Source organism: Dermacentor andersoni, chromosome 6 (genome assembly GCF_023375885.2).
Source record: "Dermacentor andersoni chromosome 6, qqDerAnde1_hic_scaffold, whole genome shotgun sequence".
Classification (NCBI taxonomy): domain Eukaryota; kingdom Metazoa; phylum Arthropoda; class Arachnida; order Ixodida; family Ixodidae; genus Dermacentor; species Dermacentor andersoni.
This window is the reverse complement of record NC_092819.1, coordinates 49500749-49521908: the sequence shown is the minus strand read 5'-3', so window position 1 is coordinate 49521908 and position 21160 is coordinate 49500749. Positions and strand designations below refer to the sequence as shown.

Sequence of the window (21160 nt, the reverse complement as noted above, 5' to 3'; positions counted from 1 at the left end):
GGCTGTCTGTAACGGACGCTGCATGTTGCGTTTGTGGCGCCTCTCAAGGCGCCACAGAGCCTTTGTGGTCAGCACTCTAAAGGTCAGCACTCGCGTCAGCTTTAACCAAGGAGCCACCAAACCTGAGCTGTACTGATTGCCAAATAAATAAGTAAATAAATAAAACGAGCAAAAGACAAGCACTTGACATAGAAAAAGAAAGCTTAACGTGCTAACTGAAAACCTCTCGGCACCTCTTTCTTTCGACGCCTCCAACCAATACGACCTCTACCTAACAAAACCCCGCGTAACAGAAAGCGCTATCACCAGATTGAGTTCAGGCGAGGTACAAAAGTTGTAACACGTAAGATAACTTCGATGGACTAGACAGCGCGAAGGACCCAGGTTCGTCAATCCACACGCAAAAAAAAAAAAAAAGTTAGCGAGGAAATAAAATTAATTTGCTCCTTCCTGTGGCGTGCAATAAACAAATATAGAAGCGGTTCAAGAAAAAAAAATTGTAATAAACTAATAATACATATAAAAAATAACTTCACGGTTGCCTACCTGTACGTTGTGACGCATTTAACGCTATCCATGGAGCAGGCGAAGCGCACTTGAAAAGCTGCAGCGCTATGCGGGAGCTGTAGGTGAAAGCAATCCTCTTTCTCATTCTTCTTTCATTCTCTCGATGTATACATTGTCCTCGCTTTCAATGGACGGCGAAAGACGAACGCTTGGGGCCGCGAAGGTGACTCACAGCTACACCGCCTCAGCACAGCCCGCAAACAACTGTCTGGATTCGTGCAGCACGCCTGCACAATGAGTATGGGAACAGCGGATACGCAATCTTGTATAGTAGATCGGAACACCGCAACTGCTTAACAAACACTCGCACGAAGAGGGGGATATTGGCTAAAGCGCAAGCTAGATCGAGAAAACTTAACGCAAACAAACAAACAAACAAACAAAAACGAAACGTACAAGAAGAGACCAGTTAAAGCTAACGTTACCTCCGTCTGCACAAGAAGGACAGGAAGAAAGAAATTGTGGCCCGCAGGTCACGCAATGAAGAGACAGAGAGAGAGAAAAGAAACAGCTTCAGAGAGTTGGCCAACAAACGGATAGCGATATGACAGCTCGTGAGGCTGGGATAGGGAGACAGCTGTGAGGTGCGCTATATGCCGAGGATAAAAGTAAAAAATAAAACGAAGAAAAAGAAAAATATCGATCGCTGCGAAACAGCGTGCACCTAGATGTCACCGATAAACCGAGGCCGACCAGCTGTGCCCGCCGACCAATAGCGCGTTTGAACTCCACTAATTTTCCCACGTACGACCACGACCCGAGAGAAGGCGGTGGCGGGGGATCGAGAGAAAGACGTCAGGCGAAGAGATACAAGCTGGAGGGGAGTATTGGTTATTTTCTTTCTTTACTGCTCCGGGCACCCGCACAATGGAAGGTCATACACGCATGACAGTGTCAAAAGCTGTCATCCTCGTATGCAAATGCGGAAACAAAGCCTGCCAGAAACGCTTACTCACGCAGCGACAACTCTGCTGGCTCTGCATCGAGTGACACTCTTGCTTCTTGCGCAGCACTTCCGGTTCACCTCCTGAACGAATTCTCTGGACAGCACCAATTCCGAGATATTAATTTTCAAAGTGCTCTTCGAAAAGCACTGATGTTCCAGTTACTTTTGTGCTTCAATATTGAAAACAGCAGTTTCTTTAAAAAGTAACTGGAACGCCAATGCATGTTGTCGGACACTGAAAATTAATATCTCGGAACTGGTGCTGTCCAGAGAATTCGTTCCAAGTGGATACGCCGTGCGAACTCAGCGGCTATAATTCGTACATTGAAAAATAATTAACTGAAATGATAATTAGCGTAATTATTTTACTTATTCAACTGAACATTTTGATTTTTCGAAGAAGTAATGGCCGCCTCATCGAGTACTTTAGATCAAGGGTTAGAATTGTGCTATCTTCCATAGACAATATTTTTTTTTTAAATGTGGCGCAGCTAAAAAAAAAAAAAAAGACACCCTGTATATATCGTCGCCTATCAGGCGCTAAATTCAAACGCGTGCTAATGCTGCAAATGATTTTTTAATGTAAACACCTATTTTTCCGCTTTGTGTGATAGTCTGGTTCAACGTTTCGCAGCGCCTGGTAATAGTGACACGGCATCGTCAGGCACTATATATGCAAGGTGTTTCGCGTAATTTGAACCAAGATTTCAAAAAAGAAAAAAGAAAATAAAGTGCTTAGCCTCAGCTAATGAAACCAATGGCATATGGCTTGCCGTCATGTGTCGCTCCTTAGATTGATTTTCTTTATATTCCGCTTAATTGGTTAATTAACTGAGATGAACCATGCAATTTTTCTTATATTCCCTTTAGGACCACGTGCATTTCGTTGCGTTGTAGATGGGATTCAGCAACGACCGATCCAATTTTCTGTAGCAACGTACATATATAGTGCGTGGTTATTATTTTTTTTTTCGGCGTTTAAGGAGATGCCGCGAAATGAGAAATAAAATCATGTGAGTGCGCTCATGCGCTATCGCATCGCAACGCTATCAACCGCGCTTCGTGCGAAAGGACCGAGCGCGCGGACCGTGGCGAAGTGGGGGGGCCGCGGCACAAGGCACCCGGCTTCACAGTGAGTCAGCATCTTTGGCGGTGGCACCATAGATGGTGGCATACGGAAAGGAAGCGCCGTCGTCCCTGATAAGCGGTTCCTGATAAGGCTCGACGCACGGTTGACAGCGCTGCAATAGGATAGCGCACGAGCGCAGTCACGTGGTTTTATTTCATATTTCGCGCGCTTTCCCTAACGCCGAAAAAAAAAGATCGCCACGCAGCCTATGTACGTTGCCACAAAAAAAAAAAAAAGAAAAAAAGGATCCGTCGTTTCTGAACCCCATCTAGACTACAACGCACCGAAACACACTTGGCCCTGAAGTGACATTAAAAAAACTGCATAATTGGTCTTAGTTAATCATGTAATGAAGCGGAACATACAAAAGTACTACTCTAAAGAGCGTCACACGACGGCGAACAACATGTCGTTGGTTTTATTCAGCTGCGGTTAACCACATTTCTTTTTTTTAATCCTTGGTTCAAGTTACGTGAAACACCTTGTATATTCTGTATTTAACGGTGTCTCCGGAGACAATTTCGTAAGTTGCCTCGAATAAACGAATAAAGTATAGTTGATGCAAAATGGCGGCGCGCCGTCTGAGCACGAGGCAAGGGGTTCGATACCGTTATGTGGTTTGCCTGTAGAGCCCGTGTCGTCAAACCGCAATGCATACTAAACAGTGTCCATTCCAGTTTTACTTTTCTTTTATTGGGATATTTTTCGTTATAACAATTCGTTTTGACACTTCTCGCGATTAAACGCAGTTGGGGCACACCCGGCGGTACACTTTTGCTTTAGCTCTTTAGCGCCGGATAACCTAGCGTATATAGCAGCTCCGCTGTAAAATCTCGTACATAGGACGTACGCGCAAGAATTCCAGGTAGTCGAAATTATTTCTCCACCTCTACTATACGGTGACAGTTACGTAACAATTTAAAAAAAATTATGGGGTTTAACGTGCCAAAACCACTTTCTGATTATGAGGCACGCCGTAGTGGAGGACTCCGGAAATTTCGACCACCTGGGGATCTTTAACGTGCACCTAAATCTAAGTACACGGGTGTTTTCGCATTTCGCCCCCATCGAAATGAGTTATGTAATGTTATGTAACAATCGATCAACGTTGCTTGCCATCAACGATCCGACGATGCAGCGGCGTATGCTTGGCGCGACGCGACGGCTGGGGATATATGAACGGGCACACCGATATCGCGAAAAACCTTGATGTCTATTCGTTCAATTTTACTAGCGCTGTTTCCTAGGCAAGCTCGTTTCCATTTCACCAATCTACGAAAATTCAGGATCCGCGAAATATACATGGAAACTGTATCTGCCCCGAACTTCGGACAACATGTCAGTGTGCGCAAGAACGAGCGAATTTTCATTAAAACGAAAAACAGAAATGAAAGTAAGGCTGCGCAGACTCATTTTCCATCACCGCATGCGCACTGTAAAGAATTCGCGCGATCCTTCTTCCAAAGGATTTCACCGAGCGATGCTCTAATGAACTGAAGGCCACGCAGTGTATCGCACGCAATCTTCGAGCAAACACTGCGGAGGCTGTTAGGCCGCGCGATCGAGCGCGTGGTGTGACTTCAGGACATTCGGGGAAACCCGCGACTGGCGTAATATTGGTGTGCGCCCGTCCTATCGGGCAGTTCGGGGAGCGTTCAACTGCGGTTGCGTGCCGCGATCCGCCAGGCTGTCTGTCAACAGTGGGGAACAAGCTTGGGAAGCAGAGCACGCAACAATTGCGCCCTGTCCCGCCTACGCGCATAACGTGTGGAGACAAGATAGCGGGATACAATTGAGAGGGGTGTGACTCGACATGGTTAGGACTGTACCGTCGGGTAGTGCTTTCCAAGACGTAACACTACTACAACTATCGATATTAATACTACTGTACTATACTGTGCTGCCACTGATATCACTAATATTCCTACTGCGGCTTCTCAGGATTGGGGGCTCAATCCCATCGCTCGTGATCCGTTGTCAAGATTGGAGTCCGGCTTGAGTTCGAAGGTAGCTGGCCCATGCCGTAGTCCAACTTATCCACGCTGAGGACGTTGATGAAGGGAAGGACTGCTTCTCATCGAGAACGAGGAATACGGGTTTATTTACAGTATTTTACAGTACAGTATTTACAGTATTTATTTACAAGGAAGACAGATTGGAACATTTCTCGAATAGATGAAAAGTCAAGATCGGCTAGAACAAGTCTTCTCGTTTCCGCTTTCGTCAGCGCTTCAACACGTATACATAGTGAGTCATGGGACTACAGCTCGTTGAGAAACCAGTTGAGCAACGATTGCAGACGACGCTCTGAAGTAACCACGCGCAAGAGCGTACGTGTTCTGGCCTCGTTGCCGTTGTTTGTTCGCGTTTATACTCAGGCTAACGTGTCGTCGGCTCGCACGCGTGTGGGTAGCTACACGTACCAACATCGCCTCCTACACACGAGACCACCGCATTCCAAAGTGATTTTGCGAGATTTCAGGCAGAAGGCTGTCTTGCAGACAATACGCAAGTGGTGTTTAACCGCGGATGATCGAGAACGGACCAACGAATTCTACAGGTAGCCGCATTTATAGTTATATTTCCCATGGCAGGGACTAATTGCGTGTCTCTGCATAGGCGTAGTGAGCATTGCCGGGCACAGCGTCTTCAAGACGAACTTCGATTACTAACGTCCAGCGAAGCCGAGGTCCGAGAACTTACTGGAAGATTTCGGCGTGAAACGCATTTTTTCGACACACACACACACACACACACACACACACACACACACACACACACACACACACACACACACACACAAACTGCATTGTGACCCCTCCGCGTTTGCCATGTCGTCCGAAAACGCAGCGAGTGACAAGCAATAAGCGAAGCGTCTCCTGCAGCCCAATTAATTCCCAACGCTTTTAGCTTCCTACGTGCGTGAGTTTTACACAGTTTTCCTGTAGTATTAAAGAAAGTTGAAACAAGCAGCGCAATATGGTCGTCATGGAAAGAGCAAGCGGAGAAACACCGGTCTATGTACGCCAGCGAAAGAATCGAGAGAAGAGGAAAAAAAGAAAAGAAAAATAAGAAATACTCGGAAGACCAATAACACGAAAAGATTCGTCTCTGTTACAGGTTCCGTTCGGTTCGAGGTCACGGTCGCGCCGTTTCCTCGCGCGACACGGTTTCAGCCGGATTTCGATTCGGTTCCTCGGAGCTGACACAGCTTAGGTACACGGAGAACACACAGCCAGAATTACACAGCTGCTGCTGCTGCTGCTGCAACGGCACAGACACAAACCGGCGCCGCTGTTGGCGAAGCTACCGCGGCTCGCATGCACGCGCACAATCTGAGGGTAATGCCCGCACCTGCGAAATCTTTGCGCGTCGCATTACGCGAAGCGACACAGACAAAATAAAGAAATGCAAATACACGACAAGCGCCCCCAAGGTTTCGTCTGTGCGTCTGCAGCTAAGCGCAGGCCGACCAGCGCACCGGTCTGCAAAAAAACCACGCCTCTCAACGACAAATTGGCGCGATAAAGTTGCGGAAAAGTACACAAAAAAATGCGAACCCGAAGCGCGAATCGACACAAGCAAAAGCATGCGCAAATTTTCAGGGTGCCAGGGTCGTATTTAACACGTAGTAAAACAAGGCGAAAACAAAACTCGCGCAAAAAAAAAAGAGAAAAAACACACCGGCATGCGTTCGTCACAGACGGACTTCGTGCTGCGATCAAAGTAAGAGTAGTACAGGAAGCGCGAGAGTTCCCTTCGGGGTAATCGTCCGAGGCCGTCGATGCAGATATCGCGCGTTAGCATCGAAAAAACCTGAAAACGCGATTGGAAGCTGAAACCAGACAGTCGCGTACGAATATGTCACGCTCAGCTGGCGGGAGTTGGCGCGCGACTGTGCTCACGGCGCACAGCGAGGTTGCCGGGTTCCAGACGTGCAGGTAAATAGCAAGCACTGCGGCCGTCTCAACCGAAACACGCAGCCCCGGCGTCGCTGCAACAGGCGCATACGTGTGTCGCCTAGGCGTTGTGGAAGGTACGGTTCCACGGTTGCGCGCCCAATGTTCAATACTGAAAGTAAAAAGTAAAAACAAAGGTACGACTCACCGCCGCAGTTCCGTGAGCGCGATCCACACCACACACGCACGTACCAGACGCTCACCGCCCGCGCATCGAGCTGGCCGTCACGTGGTACAAAGGTTGGCAGCAAGATTTGCGCGAAGTGCACCAGATGGCAATAGGCATCGGGTAACTAGGTAACCATACGCATCTAGAGTAATTGCATGCGGCGGCATTAACAAACTTAACTTTAACGAACTATTAAGCAACAAAGAGTTTTTATTTTCTGCTATTATCAGACACACTTTCGTGCGACATTGAGAAGTGGACAAACTGCGGTCTGCGAATATGTCTAGAAATGTGCGCAAAATCAAGTCAACCGAGTCGTAGGAAACTCTATGAACTGAGTGGACTGGTGTCGCCATCTCCCGGCAGACGTACCACACGGTACCGTGGTACTACTTCACTGCTTTTCCCAAGTCGATTGCAATCTCCGAGGCCATGGCTTTTTCATGTAAATCCACGCCTAGTAGAGTTACGCCCTATATATTTAGGAAGCGAATCTTAAAAGTCGCGCTTTCTTTTGTTGAATTCGGCGGAAGCGATTCTGAGAATCAAAAACACATCATAGACGTCCTAAGGTCCCTCTATTGAGGGACATTAAGACGTCCTGTGTTGGAGACTTCCTATGGTCGAATACGGTCGAATATCAACTAAGAAACAAATACAATCAAGCTTATGCAAACTATACTAAAAATAATACATACATGCACGATTCCAAACCGATGAAGTCAGCGGAAAGGGCGAATGACTTTCGTGGCTGCAGTTGGCCTGCTTGAGCAGACGACAAAAGACCGTCTGAAGTCACCTCTTTGGTGATTCATTTACAAATTGCGTGCTAAACAAATCGTTGCGCGATGCAGGATGGATGTCGGCTGTAGGAAACAAAAATAGGGATGGTGCTACTATTTGCGTCTGCTGCTCCAGCACCTGATACCATTTAGTTTTAACCAAACTCTGTGGTTTTAACCTCTGCAGGGAGGGGATATGTCACTAAAATGGTTTTAACCAAGGCGGAAGAAAAAATAGGTTATGCAACAACGGAAAAGGGCGTAATGACGCTGCCTAGCTTTTTAGTAATGTGTTTTTCAAAGATATCCGCAGTCTATAAAATTTGTCCCAACCGTTTCAGGAGCCCTCTAAAAATCAAAGAAGCGAAGTCAACTTTATTTGGGAAGGTGGCGCCGCCGTAGTGGATTTCAAGAACAAGTGGCTGGGAAACTACGATTGGGATGAGACAGGGCAGGCATAGCTATATACGAAATAAGGAGCAAGATGGCAGCTTCCTTCAGTACAAATACTTCGAATATGATGACGCTAAAGAGAGTATGTTTTCACACATGCACGGGTGTTTGCACGTTCAAGCGCTTTATTCACAGAAATAATTACGCTTGTCGCTGATGATCAATGTCTTACAGTTCATGCTGAGGCAAGAAGTTCTCAAACTGTATCGAGATACTCTGCGAACGATCCGCGCTGTTGGTGACGAGCGGCAAAGAAAGGAGCTGCAGGTTTGGGCGAGACATGATTTTGACAGCAACAAGCACGTTACAGAGGAGGTGCGTGTTGTGCTCACGGTGACAGGTGCATTTGTGTTAGCGACTTCCATGTGACATATTAGTGCCGACAACGGAGTATACGGACGATGACGAGGGTCTGTCAAAACCGAATGGTTCACGTCATTAAAGACGTCAGTTTATGACCGTGTCTGTCTTCAGTTTCTTCAATTAATGCAAAGAAATGCCAGCATAATTTTTCGCGCAGTCCAGTCAGTGGGCAAAATAAAGCCCGTTTTGATAGCCCATTCGCTTAACCTTGGAAGTGGATTGCTTCATTTGCATTCTGGAGCACACTCACTGTGTATTATAATCAGCTTAATCTTCGCACGATTTAGCCGTGTTTAAAAAAGCGTGATTTGCCAAGTCTTCAGATCTTACTAGTAACTTCTCGTCAATTCGAAGCGGAAGCTTGTAACAATTTGACTTCTGCATGTAGTCCCGATTACTTCCTTGAGTGCCGATGATAGATGGATATCGTGATGTAATCAAGAGTTCGACAGAACACCGTCGGGTCATGTAAATGCATTATTCGTACAAGGGCGCTGACCACTTGTGAACAAGAGATCTGTACAGATCCCAAAACAGCAAACTTTTTTGACATTGGTCAGTGACCTGTTGTATGAGTAACCTGGAAACGGCAATTCGTTACAACGAAAACAGTGAATTGTAGCCACCATTTCTTACTATAACCAAAATTAAACCTGACCCACTGCTACGGTGTGTCTTAAATTCCTTGAGTTATTTTGGGACGTTTACTCAACAGAAGTTAAAACAAAGGTCACATTGACCTCTTAGTTAAAACGTAGCCTCGCGTGTGTCTTGTCGTTTCAGGATGCTATCAAGATGCACATCGCCAGGGGAAAACTGGCACTCAAGGAACTCCAGTCATCTGTACATCTTTCGAAGTAGCTGCTTAGTTCACAGAATTTTTTCTTTTCCCTTGTTTAGTCAAAGGCTCATCCATATCATAATAAAAATTATTTTGTTCATTGCCTACATTAGGTGTGATCATCTTGTTGCCACATGCACATTTTCCAGCACCACCATTTAAAATGCTAATGCTACCTGGTTGCTTTGGATGCGCACTTGGTAATCGTGAAGCCTTCCTTCAGTGCACCTTTGCAAGTGGCTTCTGCTATGGGTGCCCTCCTTATAAGGTTGCAGTGCTTTAAAAGCTTCCACAACTTAAGCCATTTCAACAAAAACCCGTTACACAAATTTTGGCAAACTGTTAAAACAGTCGGAAAAGCTAACGGCAGTAAAAAATTGGCAATTTCACCTCAAGGATGAACTACTGACTGCGACAAGGTTTAGCCTAGTGCATGAACTTCTCAGACAGTGTTCCAACTGTACACGGGTCTGACTAATTCAGACGTAACATACGCATCTGTGCTAAAATTTCTGCCACCCTTCAAAACATTAACACAACCTGTAGGACTTGTAATGACATCACACAGGTACTGCTATGTTGCCCAAGAAGAGCTGCAGCAGTAAATTTACATCACTTTCAGGTTCGAGCACTGATACAGGTTTTGAACTTTTAATGATATCCAATAGTCTGAGAAGATTTCAGATTAAAGGCATGCGCTGTAAATATTACCTTTCATGATATTTGTTTTGGGCTGCCATTCTCAAAATTTTGAGGTGTAATTAGGTCAAGAACATAAAACCTGGTGCAAACAACTTTAGTGATTGAATAGTGCAGAAATATAACCTGCATATACGGCATGATAAGCGCATAGCATATATATGCCTAAATATATGCAGAGCCCCATAGTGATGGTGAAGATTTGCTTGGAGTGCGCATATGGGTTTTATCACAATAAACTACGTAATATGTCATCACCATTGACCTCTCAATGAATACTAAGTACTAGTAATTGTAACATCTACCACCGAATTTCACGCTAACATTACTAAAACAAAAATCTGGCACTAGCATGGCCGCAAAGACAACATGGGAATGATTGGTAATGCACCTTGTCACAAACCTTGTCAGTGCCAGGAGCTGTCTGTCTGTATGTGTGTCTGCGATTTTGACAAGAAAGGTGGAATAGTTACCTGGCTAACACAGCTACCAGTAGACATAGAGGTGCTGCGAATGGTTAGAGGTTACAACAGAACTAGAACCACAACAAAAACAAAAACCGCCTCTATGTTTAACAAGCAACAGAAGACAAAAGAGAGGAATTTGCAACCGAACTGTCGGGCATCATAAAAAGGAAATCTGGTTTAGTGATTGTTATTCATTAGAAAAAGAGGAAAAGTTGGGACATTAATCTGTCCTGACTGGTTTGAGCTGGGACAGTTACTCAAAAGTCTGAAGTGCCCCACTATATTTGGGACTGTTGGCAATCCTATTGAAGCTGCTACAAACCTGCTTATATCCAGTGACCCTGCTTCCAGTGGTGGTAACCACAAAGTTGCCGTAACCACCACAGGACAATAGCAGGGTTTTCGTATACAAAGTCTTAAGGCTCCTTTAAGAGCTGTGTTGTTCATAGTTTCTACTGTGACTTGTGCATCACAGCTTACACAGTACCAACTTTTCATTACACAAAAGTGCAGTTCCATCACAGCTTGAACCTTGTCCACAAATAAATGTTTCAATATTTCTGCACTTTCCTTCACAGAGAGAAAGATAATAATGCGTCTAAATGATGGCTCAAGGCCTATCTTGGGAAGTGGGTAAAGGGAATGGAGACTAGGCCGAGTGTCACTCATTACAAAAGCTTCACATGCAAAGATCTGTGGTTAATTAAGTGTCTCTTTTAACATTAGCCTGTGGTCAGACTTAGCCATCAAACAATGTAATCACCATAGGCTGGCAATTCTCTTGAAATGACTTCAGTATTTCACATTCCCACATCACATGAGGCAATGCACAACTGGCGTTGCCAGTCATGTGTATGCCACTCATAACATTTCGCTTGTGGAACACATTTTTGCTGAACTGTGTGGGCCTGCCCTCTTTTACACAATGACAACAATTAAAAATCATGATGCCTATTCTGTGCATCCTAGAGTAGCATAAAAACAGAACTTGAGGATGAAAGACAAAGCAAGGCTTTTCTGTTGACACAATGCTTCTTGTATCGCACCTTTTCTTTAAAGGAACACTAAAAAGGAATGTTAAGTTGAGCTCCATAAATAAATTGTGCTTTCGCAATGCAGAACAGCCAGAAGAGGCTTGGTAAGACAGAAAATGCTCAACCTGCACCACATTTAAAGTGTAATGACATAGTGGTTTTGACTTTCCATTTCTTGCTTTAGGTGAAGGTCATCGACCTCAAAACCATAGAAGAAATACTGTCAAGCCCCAGGGTGGCAGATTTGCAAAGAGTAGCAGCATAGACGACAGAGCGAGCTGGAATGAGTGCCATAACGTTGCAATGTCTTCCACGTTACCAGCTTCTGCGTCATGACACTTACACCTCCTGGGAAACGGAACAAAATGGATTGTAGAAAACATATTGTAGTAAATCATTTACAGCCCTTTGAAACTTGCCAGTCTTTTCTTTAAAGGGTTTTGAGGTCGAGCACATTCATTTAAAGAAAAACATGGACAGATGAAAATGTTACTCACAGTACTCACAGCATGACAGTAGTGTTCATTCTAAAAGAAGGGCTACAGTGGTCTATATTCTAAAAGAACCAAAAGAAAATAAGGGCTACAGAAGCCACCACAAAGAAGGGATACCTTGGGCTATATTCTAAAGGAACCAAACAATCAACATCGGAAGTTTCGAGAACACCTACTTCAAAATGCCCCAAATAAGAGAAAATACATTGAAATCCTGATGATACAGTTACCAGTGCAAGGACTTTTTTTTATTTTTTTTTCATTTATTTGTGCAATTAAACAAAAGGAAATGTAGCCTTCATTTCTTACAGATATAATCGGCCTTTTCGCACCAAACCGATTCAAATAGGGTCTTAAAGGAATAATTTACTATCCATTACTGTTTTATTTATGTTATTCAGCGACTCTTGTAAGGTTTGTGATGCCTTTAAGATCTGTTGTATTAGTCTATCAAAATGTTGCTATGCGGCTTTTATTTTTCTTGAATCAGCATTAAAAAAGCGCAGTAGCGTTAAGTACAATGTGCTTACACTGGCAGCCCCTTCTTATTTTACCAAGTTGTAAGGTAAGGTGAGCATACAGAAACTACAGCATCATGTTTTGACAAACGCCACCATTAGCATTGTCTTTTTTGTGAGTGGAATTCACTGGACACCAAATGTTCAGGACATCGCATGGGGTCACTGTTCTCTTCTCCTCCAGGCAATGCTGCGCAAACCAGTTTTCATGCCCTTCATCATCTACCAAGTCGTCAAGATCTTTACCATCCTCCAGCCAAATTACAATGTCAATCCTGTGGTACTAAAGGATATTCGCTTTGCGCTTTGGCTTCTGAACTGTGGTCTTCTACTCCGCCCTTGTTCTAATGTGGTCGTGCAAGTCAGTCTTCATCCCCTTCATCGTCCATAAAGTCATCAAACTCTTCATCATCCTCCAGTGCCACAATGCTTTCATCCTGCGACGTCGAAGGGCGTTCGCTCTTCAGTTTGTCGAGCGTGACCCTCAAGTCTGCAACCATAAGCTGGCGGCACTTGCTGATCGTGCCTTCCTCACACCAGCCATCTCTCTCGTGACAGGTTGTTTCGCGGCCATCGTTGGCGTGCACCAGCTTTTGAACGCCGTCCATGCGGATGTCCTTGAGGTGGTAGAACATCTGGCGGTACGGTGGCAGTTTTCCTGGCAGAAAGCACACTAGCAGTTCGTCTTCGGACTTGGACGATGATTTGGCCACGGCATCTTTGCACAGTGCGGGTGAGAGGTAGTCAGTCTGGGCAAAGATGGGACGTGTGGTTGGTCCCAGAACCTTGGTCGGAACGAGGTAGGCCGAGGTGCCGCGCTTGGTGGCCACCTCGTCATGCATTCCACACGGCGCTGCAAGTAAAACTCTGGTCAACTTCTTACAGTAACAACAACAGTGCTACGACAAGGCAGAAGAAGAGGAAAGCTTAAAAAAAAAAGAAAGTCGGTATAGCTCAACAATCAGGTATCCCCCCCTCTTTTTGCACAACAAATCTCCCATTCTTTGTCAAACATTTTCAACACTCACTCAAAGGAGTCCTAACATTAGTTGTTGACTGCTTAATTATAGTAGTACAAAGCCTGAATTCGTAAAGCGTGCAACACTACACCAAATGCATTGAGCCCAGAGCAGGCCACAAGTTACATCACAGAAATTGAGGTGGTGGTCCCATGGCATCACAAACCACTGATGCATGCCTACCTGCCCAATGCAGTGGTCGGTCAAAGGGCACGTCATGACCATGTCACCGACAGGTGGTCATACACTGCCATATAAACCAATTCTATCAGTATCCACCCTGCGCTTCATTGCATGCTACATCAGATAATCCTGGCCATCCGCAGTGCTTATCTACAAGCTTCTCTGGGAATGCTGAACATCCCTCACTGGCCTGACTGGAGCAGTCCTATAACATCTCAGGAAGCCAGAAGATGCAAGCAACACAAGGATCAATCAGCCAACAAGTCTAAGCAAAGGACGTCTGAAACAACAAGGGCAGAAGATTCACTACAGTAGCAAATACAAAACGTGGTGAAGGGACCACATACACCCCAACGTCTTTTACATCAGTCTGAATATGCTGCTCATAGCGTCATGTAATTGTTAACTTGCATTCAATTTCTAGGAAGTAGAGGCCTTTTGTTTGAATGATCACAAGTCTAAATTATCTAAGGTTGAGTAAAGTATGGTCGCAAGCAAAATTTTTAAGCTCATTATAAGAACAGCTATTCATGCAAAACAATTCTATGTCTGCTCCCGCATGAAATCAAGTACAGACAAGGCTAACCAGTACTTTGTGTAAGAGAACTAGGGACATATTCACAAAGAACCTCTTATTTAATTAAATTCTAGGATTTAACGTAACTACACAGTAGATTATGAGGGATGCCGTAGCGTGTATGTGTGTGTGTGTGGGGGGGGGGGGGGACAATGGATTAATTCTGACTACCTGGGGTTCTTTAGTGTGCATGCAAACTACGACATACGAGTGTTTTATTGCATTCTGCCCCGGTCAAGACGTGGCCGTTGCATCCAGGACTGAACCCGTGACAATGGGCTGAGAAGTGCAATGCCACAGCCACTGCACAACTGCAGTGAGTAAAAAGAAAAGTTCTTATGCTAAAACTGTCTGTAACAGCTGATGTTAAGCAATCCTGATTCTGGCCATATTATCATCGAAAGCAGCTTGCCAATCGCAAACAGCACAAGCTTTGTGAAAACAGCCTTTTTTTTTAACAGTTGGCACAGAGTTCAAACACCTGGGTATCGTTCACTGCTTCCTGACAGGTGAGCCTTGAGGATGAATTGTTCTAAGTTAGCAAGAAAAGTAGAGTGCTATAGGCGCCTTCCTTGACCATGAGAAATACTACAATTCAAGTGGCAAATGCCTGTCTGCGGTGATTATTTTTTCAGGTGGCTCATCCATGTCTTCAGTTTGACATTCATTGGTGCAGCCTATCAGAATGTTCTGCAGCATTATGCCTTCATCCCTGCACATGTGTGTCACGTAAATATAGTCTCACGTCTCGACAATCATGTTATGTGCTCTAAAGTCAGAATACATGGCATCAGTGATCAGAGGCAGAGGTGTCAGGTTCTAAACTCAAAAAGTAGCAACAATATTCTGAAAAGCAACCAAAATATTGCCACCCCATGACTACATGACCACCACAGGCGTACACCCTTCACAGCACCCACATGGACATGAAATAGTCCTTTAATAGAGCCTTGAAACACATTTCTAACCAATCCTAAAATGGCCTCGCCATTAAGGGACGTTGTATCGCAAATCTCATGCCGCAAAATGTTTTCGAATCCTTTAAGTATAAGTGACGTTATCACACTGATACAAGACTTTCTCTCTCTTTTAGCCTCCACTAGCGTGCTGGAAGCTACACAGGGGAGAAGCCAAGGGGGCAAAGCCCCATGCAAAAGTTGAGTGTCTTGGCAGCAAAAGGGCTCATTGCGGCACCCTATGGCGGCCACGGTAGACTGCACTATGCAGCATGCCACTCCAATCTCGGATTCCATGCACAGCACACACAGCAACACGCACCTGTTGTGTGTAGACCAGCAGTGCCAAGATGAAATAATTTTTCTGTCTTTTTGAGATCGCAGACATACGTACGTTTCATTTACTTAACTCGAAATTAGCAATAATGTATTACCGAGAATGTTCTCGCGATCACAAAATCAGCGAATAGCTGTTGGTGGGTACAGCTGCTTGCGATGATGCTGCATGACAACATTGCGCAAGTGAGAGCAAGCAATTCTTTGCCGTTTGCGACAAGATATTGTACATTCCCTACTGCATGCAGTGCAATAATATTTGGCTCACATGTTCACAGGAGGCACATTAACAGACAGGCAACATTTTCTTACTATGTTAAAGAAGTCCTTCAGGGCCCCACATGACCACCACAGGTATGATGCATGACCAACACATGTATGACCACCACAATTGTACTAATAACTTGGGAGTACTAGGCAGTGAAACGTGGTGTGGCTGCATACCTGCTGTTACCCATGTGCAAAACATAACTGCTCAAGTGAAATCAACCATTGCTGTACTGTCAACCTTATGGTATTAATGCCATGCCCTACACTGTGTGTGAAAAGTTGCCAAGAAGTCAGCAACAAAATCCATACCTCTAAAGTGCTTTATTTCTACAACAGCAATTACCACTGCTTCCTCAAATGCCCCTAGCTTTGTGCAAAACTCCAGCAATCTCATACAAAGCTTCCAGGACAAAGCACCACTATAGGTTAAAGGAGGCATACAATTCCCAACTTTCTAGCGTGTAGGGCCGCAGCTGTCCCAGAAAAACTATGGGGTCAGTTACCCCCCCCCCCTTTCCTCCTTCTCACTAGGTGTACAAAGCTGAAGAAAGGGTGGAGACACCATTGGGAGCTTTCAAAGTCGCTACGTTTGCGCGAGGCTCAGACGGGTATCGATACGGCGGCAGGACTCGCCATTCTGGATACCTAGGGGAGCGCTAGCGTTCAGACGCCAAGGGACACACAGATGCGACGAATGAATGACACGCGGCCCGGGTGATTCCAAGGCAGCCATTAAGGCCTACCAAACTGGTATGGTCTCCCCCCAGGCCCTCCGCATTCTCCAAAGTGCCAAAAGTATCAAGTATCTCTCCGCATTCTCTCATTTGGTTTCCCGCTCAAGGGCGCGCACGAGGCCGCGCGAGGACTCACTGACCGCGCCGCCTCAGCAATCCCCCTGCCCCACGGGGAACCCCTGCTCACATTTAATGAAATCACCACACACTACTATCTGTCAAGACAGGTATTCCCCCTCCCGCACACCACCTTATGAAGGGCGTGGGCGGTTACCCTTTGACTTTTACAAGCCCGTGCGTACCCTAACCTCGCGGTTCTTCATGCCATATACCCTGAAAGATATCCCAGTGTGGACTGCCCTGCCTGTGGACTAAGGGCAACGTTGGGCCATGTGTTGTGGGAGTGTGAAGCCATCGGCTCCTCCTTCAGTGAGGATAGGTGAGCTGCGCTCTTGGGCAGCCCTGAACTCAACGACCAAACCCTGGCCATCCAGAGTACCCGCAATCGGGCCGTCAAGCTCGGCTTGGCAGTCCCTACGTGGGACTAGCTAGGTGGCGCGGGGTCTCCCCTGCGTCTTCTCTAGACTGAAATAAAGTTACTTCACTCACTCACTCATGCGGCCCGGAACCTCCCGGTAAGCGCTGAAAACTTTTGCCTGTTTTATTTTTACACGCAAATGTTAAGTGCTGTTCAATTTCAGCGAAAATATGGCGTTTACCTAAGCGTGTTCAAGACCGCGTGCATGCTCAAGATTCGGGAAACAAGATGTTATGACCATGGAGAATTGAAACTATATTGTGCAACGTATGACAATCAGCAAAACCTGCAAAGGGCGGACAAATCAGTGGATCTCTTAGCCGCGTAGGGCCCTCTGGGCCGCACATTTTGGTGACAAGGTAGCCTAGCTGCCTGCGGGATTATCTTACTGAGCTATGTTGTATGCTTGGTTGTGGTAGCCGAAAGTTCAAATCCCCCCCCCCCCTTTTTTATTATCTACGATGGTGTATTTGAATATGACATCCTCCAGTGCACTACATCTGCAGGCTGTTAGGAATGGCCGTATGGGGTGACAACGTGCCAGCTATTTCAGCCCGCTGCACGTGTTCCTATCTAACCGGACGGGGCGCACTTCAGAGAACTGCGAATAAACCGGCAGCCACGTGGCGCGGGGTCAGCTCAGGAATGTGGTACCCGGCCGCGCCACCCGGGACGAAGCAGAGTTCTACGAAGCCCCTCTGACGTCAGCTCCGGACCTTTACACCTGTGTGTGTGTGCGGCACTGAAACCTGTGCAACACGTGTTTGTGAGCCCTCCTCCAAAAGGGCGGGTCATCTACGGTAACGTCGAACGATGACTGGACGAACGTTTCCGTCCACTGGGAATCAAGGGGGGACCAAGTGCTTATAAGCAGCGTTTGCCGGCTGCTAGAGAGTGCTGGTGTTGTGCTCGTCGTAGTGAGCTGAGTGCTCATTGTCATGCTCGAAATGTACTAGTGAGCTGTGTGCTCGTAAGCTGTTTGTTGTATGCATCGTCTTGCGGGCTCCATTTGGGAGTCAGGCTAGACTGTCAATGTATCTTGCTTAATATGTAAATACTGCAAATAAATCCTGCTCTCCTAAGTCCCGACGAAGAGTCAAGTTCATCCCTACGACTACGACTGCCAAACCCGACAAGGCTTGGAGTGGCACCTGACACTGGCGAAAGATGTCAGGAGCGAGTGGAGCTATACTAATCCAGGTACAATCAAATTAGGAAGGCCCACTAAACTTGAACAAAGACACTCCCTCATCAGAACAGGAATTGGCCTCCCTTGTGCAGTATTCGGCCACAACCTCCCCAATGATATCTACAATTAACTCACAGCCCTCAGTCCCCAGCAGCTGCGGAGCACCTGTCCAAGGCAGCGGTCGGACCTGTAATTCTGCAGAGGGTGCAAAGAATCTTTGGGTCCGGACAGGCCAGCAATGGAAACTGACCCTGTCAACCTTTAATTGCCGTATTCTGTGGAGTAGGCTAGCTTAGCAGTACTCTTTGAGGAAGTATCAGACATTGTTTGGGATATCATGGGCTCTAGTGAGATTAGAAGAACTGGCGAGGCTTATACGTTGCTGAATAACGGCCATGCCCTCTGCTATAGAGGTCTCCCTGATAAGAAGCAGTACGGAGTAGGATTCTTAATCCATAAGGACATAGCGGGCAACACTGACGAGTTCTACAGCATTAATGAGCGGGTAGCAGTAGCCGTAATCAAGCTTAATAAGAGGTATAGATTAAAGGTAGTACAAACCTACAATCCAACATCCAGTCACGACAATGAAGAAGTAGGTCAGTTTTATGAAGATAATGAATTAGCAATGAGAAAAGTGCAAACTCGGTATACAGTAGTAATGGGTGACTTCAATGCAAAAGTAGGGAAAAATCAGGCGGGTGAGCAGGCAATTGGCAACTACGGCATCAATTCTAGAAACGCTAGAGGAGAGGTGCTGGTGGAATTCGCAGAAAGGAACAAGCTGAGAATAATGAACACCTTCTTCAGGAAGCGTAGCAACAGAGAGTGGACCTGGAAAAGCTCTAACGGCGAAACAAGGAATGAAATTGATTTCATACTTGCTGTAAGATCCCAGCATAGTGCAGGATGTAGAAGTGATAGTTAGGGTAAAGTGCAGTGATCACAGGTTAGTGAGGGCTAGGATTCACCTCAATTTGAAGAGAGAAAGAGTAAAATTGGTCAAGAAGAAACAGGTCAACTTAGAGGCAGTAAGGGTAAAAGCAGACAAATTTAGGCTGGTACTTGCAAACAAATTTGCAGCCTTAGAACATAGAGATGATGATGATGACATACAGGTAATGAATGAAACCGTAACGAGGCTGGCTTCAGAGGCAGCAACTGAAGTGGGAGGCAAGGCACCAAGGAAACCAGTAGGCAAGCTCTCCCGAATAACAAATAACCTAATAAAGCAATGACAAAGAATGAAAGTGTCCAACTCAAGAAATAAGATAGAATTCGCGGAACTGTCAAAACTGATCAACAAGGCGAAAGTAAGTGATATTTGAAATTATAACATGAGAAAGACTGAGGAAACCGTAAGAAATTGACGCAGCCTGAAATCAGTAAGAAGGAAACTTGGCATAGGACAAACCAAGATGTATGCACTGAAAGATAAGCAGGGTAATATCATGTGCAATCTCGAAGGTATAATAAATGCAGCGGAAGAATTCTATACTGACCTGTACAGCACCCAGAGGACTCAGGAGAACTCCATTCAAAACGATAATGAACAGGATACAGAAACTCCTCCTTTAAATAGAGATGAGGTGAGAAGGCCCTTGCAAGACATAAAACGGGGAAATGCAGCAGGAGAAGATGGATTAACAGTCGATTTAATCAAAGATTGAAGAGACATAATGCTTGAAAAACTGGCGGCTTTCCATACGAAATGTCTATCGACTGCAAGGGTCCGAGAAAATTGGAAGAATGCAAACATTATACTAATCCACAAAAAGGGCGGCGTTAAAGAACTGAAAAACTATAGGCCTATTAGCTTACTCCCAGTATTATACAAAATATTTACCAAAATAATTTCCAATAGGATAAGGGCAACACTAGACTTTAGTCAACCAAGGGAACAGGCAGGCTTCAGGAAGGGGTTCTCTACAATGGATCACATCCATGTCATTAATCAGGTTATCGAGAAATCTGAAGAGTACAATAAACCTCTTTATATGGCTCTCAGAGATTACGAAAAAGCATTTGATTCAGTCGAGATACCAGCAGTCATAGAGGCATTGCGTAATCAAGGAGTATAGACCGCTCACGTAAATACCTTGGAAAATATCTACAGTGATTCCACAGCCACCTTAATTCTACACAAGAAAAGTAGGAAGATACCTATAAAGAAAGGAGTCAAACAAGGAGACACAATCTCTCCAATGCTATTCACTGCGTGCTTGGAAGAAATATTCAAGCTATTAAATTGGGAAGGTTTAGGAGCAAGGATCGACAGGGAATACCTCAGCAACGTTCAGTTTGCCTGACATCGTTCTATTCAGCAACACTGCAGACGAGTTACAACAAATGATTGAGGACCTTAACAGGGAGAGCGTAAGAGTGGGGCTGATGATTAATGTGCAGAAGACAAAAATAATGATAAATACCCTGACAAGGGAACAAGAGTTCAGGATCGCCAGTCAGCCTCTAGAGTCTGTGAAGGAGCATGTTTACCTCGGTCAATTAAAGGGCCCCTGAAACGGTTCGGACAAATTTTGTAGACGCGTAGAGTACAGCTTAAGTAGAACATTCACACCACAATTTAAGTGAAGCGTTACGTATTAATGGAGCTACAAGCGATTAGAAGTTACCCTCCTCCCTAGTCATGCTTTTCCTCCTCAACTCGTTCGCCGAGCGATCGGGGTTAAGCTCCGCCTTCACTGGTTTCGCGTCACGATGCGACGTCACATCGTCCACTTCCGGTTGTTTTGGTACCCGCCCCCGCCCGCGTGAAACCTCTCCGCTAGCCGCTTGGCCGTCGACCCCAAGCGAGAGCTATCGAAGCAGCGTGCGTTGCGAGCATTCTGTCGTAGCGCCGAACGTGTCTGGTATTCCGGTAACCACAGGCAAGCTGGTCATTTCGGCAAATGACTGGAGGCATAAACTCAAGCTGAT

At 45.6% G+C, this 21160-nt stretch overlaps 3 protein-coding genes across 5 annotated transcripts in view; 1 reads left to right on the top strand and 2 right to left on the bottom strand.

Moving 5' to 3' along the window:
* LOC126522943 (uncharacterized) overlaps positions 1–6828 on the bottom strand; it is a 538767-nt gene extending 531939 nt beyond the window's left edge. The window contains exon 1 of one of the 2 annotated variants that reach the window (XM_055066617.1): positions 6750–6828. The gene's annotated coding sequence lies outside the window, so the exon portion shown is untranslated. Of the gene's footprint in view, positions 1–1523; positions 1595–6749 lie in introns of those variants that run through there. The other variant, XM_055066618.1, reaches the window with a different exon arrangement.
* Positions 6829–7978: 1150 nt separating this feature from the next.
* Positions 7979–9316, top strand: LOC126522942 (LYR motif-containing protein 2). Its single transcript, XM_050171792.2, has 3 exons — positions 7979–8087; positions 8180–8320; positions 9152–9316. The coding sequence occupies exons 1-3, from the start codon at positions 8037–8039 to the stop codon at positions 9227–9229; spliced, it is 270 nt and encodes an 89-aa protein (XP_050027749.1). The 5' UTR covers positions 7979–8036; the 3' UTR covers positions 9230–9316.
* A 2595-nt stretch (positions 9317–11911) lies between these two features.
* The window catches only part of l(2)37Cd (general transcription factor IIIC subunit l(2)37Cd), a 30602-nt gene continuing 21353 nt past the window's right edge, over positions 11912–21160 (bottom strand). For both annotated transcript variants that reach the window (XM_055066620.2, XM_050171786.3), the window contains exon 6: positions 11912–13274. In XM_055066620.2, coding sequence (XP_054922595.1) covers positions 12784–13274 — 491 coding nt within the window. In that variant the 3' untranslated portion in view covers positions 11912–12783. The remainder of the gene's footprint in view (positions 13275–21160) is intronic.